An 8,079-nucleotide genomic window follows, 5' to 3' on the forward strand; every position below is an offset into this window, starting at 1 on the left:
AGAAGGCATGTTCTGAGCACTGATGGCAGGGGAAGGCCTGGAGAGGCAGAGGGAAGAGCATCCCTGGGGTGGGGCACAGTAAGGGCATAGGGGTGGCTGGAGGGTGGCGTGAGGGAGGCCATGTCACCCTCGGGGGCTGTTCGGAGTTGACCGTGGACTGATGTCAGGCTGGGGCCTAAGCGAAGCTGCCAGCGGTGTGCGTGCACGTCTGCTGCCCGGGCCTGGTCCCGGGAGCGGCGCCCGGCTCGGGCGTTGCTGCCCGTCGGCGTGCGTGTATCTGCAGAGTGAGGCTGAGACGCTCCAGCTGGACGGGGCAAGAGTGTTGGAGCCGTGACTGCTGACGGTCCTGGGCGCCTGGCCGGTGCCGGCGCCCTTCCCATCGCGCCGCCAGGCTGCCTGTGGCTGGAGGCCCCCCACCCAGAGCCGGGCAGAGCGAGGGGCCGTCTGTGTCTCAGACCCAGGGAGAGGCTCTGTGGCCACACCCTCAGGGACCTGAGAGAGGGTTGAGATGCAGAGAGGGAGACATGGTAACAATAGCAAACTGAGCACAGCACACCGGCCGCGTGGGGGAATCCTCCATGTTCTCCCGTTTTACAGAGGAGGAAACTGAGGCACAGAGAAATGGAGGTATTCAAAGCCCCACACTTGCAGCTAACTGGGGGCAGAGCCAGGCTGGCTCCCAGGGCTCTGTCCGGCTGGGGTGTCGGGGGGCGCTGAGTTCAACTCCTGCACTACCTCCTTGACCTTTCCCAAGCCCAGTGAGTTCCCTCATCCCTGAAGTAGGGCCATAATGATGATCTTTTGGGGGGTACAAATAGCAGAAACACACTCAAGGTTGATGTATTCACTGCAAAAGTCACTGTGCGGATCTCAGGGAGGGAAATGGAACCCCGTGAACTGGGACCACAGCCTGGCTCTCTCTGGGCACCTGTGTCCTTCCTCTCTTCCCCCTGGGCCAACTCCTCTGGCTCCACACACATGCCGCCCTGGCTGCAGCCTGAGCGCCCATGTCTCTACCCGAGGTCAAGGGACCAGCAGGGACTGGCCAGTCTCCAGGTCCTAGTTCCGCTTCCTGGGAGAGAGAAGAGGGCTGGCCCAGCTCGTGGGGGGCTGGTGCCTTTCCATCCCAGCCCCAGCAAGCTGTGGCCAGAGGGGCAGCAGCAGGGAGTACGGAGGCTGCTGAGGCCCTCTGGGCCTGGGAGGCCCTGGATTTCCCGTGGCAGGCGGTGGGTCACACGTGGCTTTCAGCTGCGGTGGGCCCGTTAGCCAGAATGACACACATGGATCGGTGGCCCTGAATGGGGGGCCAGGCTTTGGCTGGGTCACCGGGAGTGACCCTGGCCTTCTCTGAACCTCGGTCTCTTCTTCTGTAACTTTGGGGTCCCAGTGCCTGCTCTGTCCTCCCGCGGCTGCCGCAAAGACCAGGGAGAGCTGTCAGGGGTCCATTCCACTGCCCGCTTTCTGGCCACTCCAGGGTCAGGCTGAGACAAGCCGGGGTGTCCCTGTGAGCCCCCAGGAGGGAAGGGTTTGGGGGCGTGGGGCGCGGCGCTCCGCCGGCAGCTGCGTGCTTTGCTTTGCCTCACCTCTGTGAAGAGCGTGAAACGCATCTGGACAGCAGACCTGGCCCTGCCCAGCGTCCCCCGCTGGTTGCTTCCTCTGCACACCCAGCTCCCTGGATCCGGCCCCGGTCGGCCTGCACCTTTGGCAGGGCTGGTGGGCCAGCTGGCCTCAGCCACCCTGGGGGCCGAGGAAGGTCGGAGCTGCCCGGCAGGGCGCCCAGAAATGCAGGGGTCCCTGGGGCTCCTGCTCTGTCTGTGTGGCCTGCACTGTGTCTTCCTGACCGGGCCCTGTTGGTCCAGCTGTCTGGATCTGCCTGTCTGCACCTCTGTCTCTCTGAATTTGGAGCTGTCTGTGAGTCTGGGTCTCGTTGTCTCGTCGCTTTGGGCCTGTCTGGATCTACCTTTCAGTCCATCTGTCTGTCTGCTCAGGGCCTGGGTTCCCATCACAGCTGTGCCTCTGACGCAAGACGTGGCCCCCCCACCCCGCTTGTGAGCACACGTCCACGTCCTCCTCCACCTATAGACCGGCGTCCCCGGCGTCCCTGGCCGGCCACTCCCTGCCAGGCCACTTGACCCTGCAGACGAGCCTGCGGGGAACCACTGAGCAGCCCGCCTCACCAGGCGGGGCTCCGCCGCCCTCACTCCTGACCCACCGACCGCCCAGACCCCCTGAGTCTCCCAACGAAAACCCCGTCTGTCAGTTCTTCTCACACATTCCTGGAAGAGAAAAAATCGGCCCAAATTCCAGCAAGTCTTTGGCAAGGCTTATCAACAGCTTTAGAAACGTGCACACCACAAAGCTCTTCACTGCACGTTCCTGTAATTGCAAGACGTGGGAAGTAACGCAAATCCCGGCCCGCAGGGCCTGACTGAGTGAGTGGGGCCCCTCCACGCAGCGGGGTGAGCTCTAGGGGTCCCTGGGGATAATCTCACCCCTAGGGAAACGTGGTGTATCTGGGGAGAGACTACTGGGTGAAAAGGGAAGGTATGGAGGGTGTAGATAGAATGCCACTTTCGCTTAGGAGGAGAAGGAAATCTATATTTGCTTATATTTTTAGAAAGAAGCAATGGAAGGATAAACCCAGAACTAAGTGAAATGGTTACTTCTGGGCAGAGTAGGGTGGGCGGCGGCTGGGGGGTGGGCAGGGAGGAAGCAAGACCTCTCTGAATGCACCTGGTTTTATGCTTTTGACTTTGGAACCAAACGTTTTCTACAATTAAAGAGCAAAGCTAAATCAGTTTTTTTTAAAGAAAGTAAAGACTAACTAGAATAAATGAACCTGAATATCAAGGTGGTGGAAAGAAAACCATGCTAAGAATTATTTCAAGTGACTTTGAAACAATCTTTTTACTACACATCCCTAAGGGGACAAGAACAAAAAAAATAACAGATAAATATCAAATTCCATTCGGTAGACTTGATAATAAAAACATTGGTAACACTTCTTTTAAATTATTATATATGATGGGAAAAAGCAAATAATGAAGTGCATGTTATTAGGAAATAAAATTTGCACTGTAAAAGTCACATAGACATCATATTTTAACATGTAAAAACCCTTTCATCTCTAATTTTAAATGGAAACATCAGTATAAACTCATGTTCATTTTTCTCTTCCTTAAAAAAAAAAAAAGTCTTTCTGAGCTCTGGCCACCAGAAAAGCCTGGAAACCCAGGAGCAGCTAGCACCCCTAGTGCCCAGACTGTGTTCTCTAGAACCACTTCCCAGCGAGAGAACCAGGGTGTCCTAGGAGATAAGCTGGGACATCTTATGCCTAAAAGCAACATGCTATCAAGGGTTAGTGGGGTCCCACCAAAATGACGCCGGAGTCAACTTGGAGGTGCTTCCAAACCCACGGTCCCAGTGGGATCATTTGAACATCAAAAAGAATAGTGACTGCAGTGGCTTAAAACACATCAGATGTATATAAGCCAGTGAGATCACAATGATACTGTAAAACAACCACAAACCTCATGGGGCGCCAACTTATTTTGAAAATTGAAAAAGTTACGAACTGAGCGTCTATGCCTTTCCTCTGCAGACTGTCTTTTAATATTACCGGATAGGTAATGGGGAAGGTTCTTTAGAGAAGAACCAGAGCTGATACGTGCAGAAGAAATGATAGCATTTGAAAAGTCGCTATTTGCAACTCCTAATGAAATAACAGCCGTAGGCTATGATTTCCAGCGGCTGCTAAAAGGATGAGGTGGAAGGCTGATGGAGAATTTTACGGTGGGAGGATTGGGCTGACAGCGGCTGAACCCACTGGCAGATCTCAACGTCACGACAAGAAGGACAGCGTGGGGCCCTGAAGGTGAAATGATAGGAAGCCAGTTTAGAGGGCAAAACCATGATAGAGGAACATATGAACTGGTGCTGGGAGAAATGCAGCCAGTTCTAGTACATGGAAAATTCTGTAAGATAAATGACCCAGTTTCTTCTATAAACAGCATGGGGCGGGGAGGGGCGAGAGTGGATGGGAACTATTCTACAGTCAAAAGAGCCAAACTGGATCCTGATTTGAACAAACCAACTGTAAAAAGACATTGCGGAGATGACTGGAGGTTTTTTTAAAGGTCCTCACCTGTCAGATTCTGCACTGAAGTATTTATGAGTAAACTAATACACTCCGGAATTTCCTTTAGTGAACTCAATCGCCCATGCCATGCTATTCCCCTGGCGGAAAAAAAAAGGTAGGGGATGGAAATTGAGGCAGGGCATGCTCAGCAACAACTGGTGCCTGAGAGATGATTGTTAACCGTCCAGGGATACGGCAAGCCGGTTATTAAAGCCTCGTCACTTGAAATGGGCCACAGTGAGAATATTTACAGCACAAGCATCAGCAAATGCTACAGGTCAGGGTGCTTTCACTCCAAGAACTAGTTTATCAGCACCCGACCAGACAGCGCTCACAAGAGCACCACTGGTGACAGCCTTGTCCGTTCTCTCTACTTTGTGTGTGTTTGAAATTTTCCACAGTAGTTTACGAGGGGCACATCCTTAGGCCTAGAAATCCCACTTCTAAGAATTTGTCCTGGACAGGTCATTGAAGTCGGTCCTGCACTTCAAATGGCTTCAGTTTTTAGCTACGCAAACATTTATGGAAACATTGGCTTAAGATTTGTTTTTTAATGTCAACAGCCTAAACACCAAAAAGGAGTTTGGTTTTCAGTTTTGAAAGATGAGAAAGTTCTGGAAGTCGGTTGCAAACAACGTGAATATACTTAACACTGCTGACTTGTACACTTAGAAATGGTTAAGATGGTAAATTTTATGTCGTGTATTTTACTGGCCATTTGAAATTTTAAAGAAAAGGGATCGGTTATGTTATAAAATGGAATATGGTTCGAAATTATGTTACAGAAGAAAATTTAATGATAAGGAAAAATAAGGATGAGCTGGTGAAGTGACAGAGCAGGTTACAGAACCACACGTTCAGCCTGCCTGCATTTGGGTAAATTTTCAAACGCGTGAGCTTGTCGCCCAGGCTGGACGTGTGCTAGGCTGAGTGCTCACATACGTGCTCAGGAAACCTTCACGGAAGCCCGAGAGCGAGGGCGTGTGCTGTTCGCATCACCTCCTACAGAGGTGGAAACTGCTGGCAGAGGCAGAGCGGGATGTCCCGCCCGACCCCCAGGCCCAGCCCCTGCCGCCTGCATGCAGTGGGGTGTTCTGTTCTCCCTTTCGGAGCGCTTCCTCAGCCTCCTAACCGAGAACAGCTTCCTTCTGCAGTGAGCTGACAGTGTGGTGAGGCTGGTGGTGTGTGTTGCAGGCTGTTGATGGAGGAGGGGGCGGATGACAGCCGGAACTGTGGTCATCACCGGCGGCATCTTGGCGACTGTGATTCTGCTCTGCATCATCGCGGTTCTGTGCTACTGCCGGCTCCAGGTACTCCGGGAGCTGGGGTGGGGGGGTGGGGTGGGGGAGGGAAGCCCGGAGGGGGCCCTGCAGAGGGAGGGAGCCAGGGCCCAGGAAGGCGGAAGAGTCAGGTCTCCAAGAAGGTGCAAGGCAGACGGCACCCCCGGACTCCACCTGTGAGGGCTCAGTGATGACGGCTCCCTGCGAAGTGAGTCCGCTGAGGCTCAGAGAGGGTAAGGGCCTTTGCCAATGTCACACAGCTGCCAAGCGGGGAGCAGGGGTGAGCCCTTGGGCTGTGCTACTCCACCACCTGTGCACTCCCTGCCCCACCCACACTCTAGGGCTGTCCTAGGTCCCCCGCATCTTTCTTCCTGAGAGAGGAGAGGAAGTCACGTACGTAGGGCAAGGCAGCACGGCTTGGTGCCCTGGAACTCGATTGGGACCAGACTGCCTGGGCTCGAATCCCAGCTCTGCCGCTTCCAGGCTGCCTGAACCCCCTGTGCCTCAGTTTCCCCACCTGCAAAGTGGAGTTGGTTGTTGCACCTGCCCCCGGTTGCTGTGGGCTGAAATGAGCGAATCCCTCACTTAGGGATCCCAGGAGTCCGGGGTGCCTGGATTTCGAGCTCCCGTAAGTGGTGGTGACAGGGACACGGGTGTCTGAGCTGGGTGCATCCCGGCCCCCCTCTGGGTGCCGCACACGTGCGGCGAGGGTGGCTGGGGAGCTGGCGGTCACAGTGGCCCTCTGCCCGCAGTACTACTGCTGCAAGAAAGAGGAGTCGGAGGAGGACGAGGAGGAGCCCGACTTCGCCGTGCACTCGCACCTGCCCCCGCTGCACTCGAACCGCAACCTTGTGCTGACCAACGGGCCGGCGCTCTACCCGGCCGCCTCCGCCTCCTTCAGCCAGAGGTCCCCGCAGGCCCGCACCCTCTGCCGCAGCTGCTCCCACTACGAGCCGCCCACCTTCTTCCTGCAGGAGGACGAGGGCGTGCGCAACGGCGGGGAGCGCGTCGCCTACAAGAGCGTCAGCCGGGAGGACGTGGCGCTGCCGCCTGGGAGCTTCGGGGCCCTGCAGGCCCTCAACCCCAACCGCCTCTCGGCCATGCGGGAGGCCTTCTCCCGGAGCCGCAGCACCAGCACCGACGTCTGAGGGCGCCCCCGGCCGCCGACGGGTCCTGAGACCATGGTGGGGTCCCCACGGCGTCCCAGCCTGGCCCCGGGCCCGGACCCGGGCTCGGCCCAGCTTTCCTCACACCCGCGTCATCACGGGGGCCCGGTAGGGAGCTCCGGGGCTCACTGCGGAGATCAGACCCAGTGAAAGCGTGGCCGCCCCGGGTAGTGGCCACCGGGGCCTGGGTCTGGAAGGGAGGCGGGCACAGGGGAGCGGTTGCATCCGGGCGGCAGAGCGAGGTAGGGCTCTGGAGCATAGACGCCGGGCTGCCGATACCAGTGCTGCCGTTAGGGAGGGGGCGGTGGAAGGTGGCCTCCGTCTCAGCCCCAGCAAGTCGGCCATCTCTGGCTTCACCGCCTGGCCGTGTCCCTCCCTCCCTGGGCCTCAGTCTACCTACTTGTTCAAGGAAGCGGTGGTAGCCGCGATGCTAGGGGCCCTGCAGCACAAGCCTTGCCTGGCGACTGGGGACCAAGTACCCCATCCCAGAACAGGGCCTCCCCCCACCCCTCCCCCACACACACCCTGGCTTTAAGCACCCGGCCGGCTGAGACACTGGTTGATTGAGCTGGGTTGCCCCCCCCCACGCAGATCTCCCTAGAAGGGGGAGCTCCCTTGGGATGCACAGCCCCGACTGGCTTTTTGGTGAAAATGGAGTGGGGAGGAGGCCGTGGGCTGCTCCCCCGGTTTCGGGAGTGTCCACACTAAAATACCCAGTCCGGTCCTCAGCCCTGATGTGGTGGGGCGGACAGAGCCATGGACCAGGGGCTAAATGACCCACTGACTCCCCGTGAGACCTGGGACGGGCCCTCCCACTCCTGGGCCTCAGCACCCCCGGAGCCCTCCTGCTTTCGTGCCCCGGGGCATAGACCCCAAGCTCTGCCACCTGCCCAGTTTCTCAGGAGGACCTGGGAACAAGGCCTCAGGCTGCCCCTTCCCTGCTCCGGCCCTGTGTGCACGCTCCCCGCAGGGCTAGGGGCTCCCCTGCCGTCCAGCCAGAGAAATGCCCCAAACCCAGGGGCACCGCCCGCGGGGAACGCAGCCCCGTCCACGCAGAGGCACCGTTTCCTCTCGGCAGCATGGTCCCCAGAGTCCTCTGCCCTCTCCCGGGCTCTCTCTGCCTCTGGGCCAGCCATAGCGCCAGCCCTCACCCTGGGAGGGCAGCCCCGTCTGCCCAGGAAGACGGACCGGGCTCCCCAGCTAAGCCACCTTCCTGAAAGGCAAACCTCTGGGGCACGTGGCTGTCCCCGAACTGTGGGCGGCCTGAGCACCGCACTTCTTGTTCTTTCTCCAAAGTGCTGCTGAGCTGTGACTCCGGACGTGAGCAGAGTTAGAAAGGCTTACTATTTTCGGCATCGTCGATTTCCCCCCCCCCCCTTCTTCCTTTCTCCTCCTGCCTCAGTTTGGACTCGCTAATGGAATTCAGCCCCAAGCTTCCCCTTCCTTTGTCAAACCCCATGAGTTTGTTTCTGATGCGTTAGCTTGGCGGGGTGGG

The 8,079-nt window shown here is 57.4% G+C and overlaps 1 protein-coding gene across 2 annotated transcripts in view; it reads left to right on the top strand.

Annotated features, from left to right (window-relative positions):
• Positions 1–8,079, top strand: part of FAM163B (family with sequence similarity 163 member B) — a 31,388-nt gene extending 23,309 nt beyond the window's left edge. For both annotated transcript variants that reach the window (XM_036856123.1, XM_036856124.1), the window contains exons 2-3: positions 5,333–5,448; positions 6,171–8,079. In XM_036856123.1, coding sequence (XP_036712018.1) covers positions 5,356–5,448; positions 6,171–6,566 — 489 coding nt within the window. In that variant the 5' untranslated portion in view covers positions 5,333–5,355 and the 3' untranslated portion in view covers positions 6,567–8,079. The remainder of the gene's footprint in view (positions 1–5,332; positions 5,449–6,170) is intronic.

Source organism: Balaenoptera musculus, chromosome 6, assembly GCF_009873245.2.
Source record: "Balaenoptera musculus isolate JJ_BM4_2016_0621 chromosome 6, mBalMus1.pri.v3, whole genome shotgun sequence".
NCBI lineage: Eukaryota > Metazoa > Chordata > Mammalia > Artiodactyla > Balaenopteridae > Balaenoptera > Balaenoptera musculus.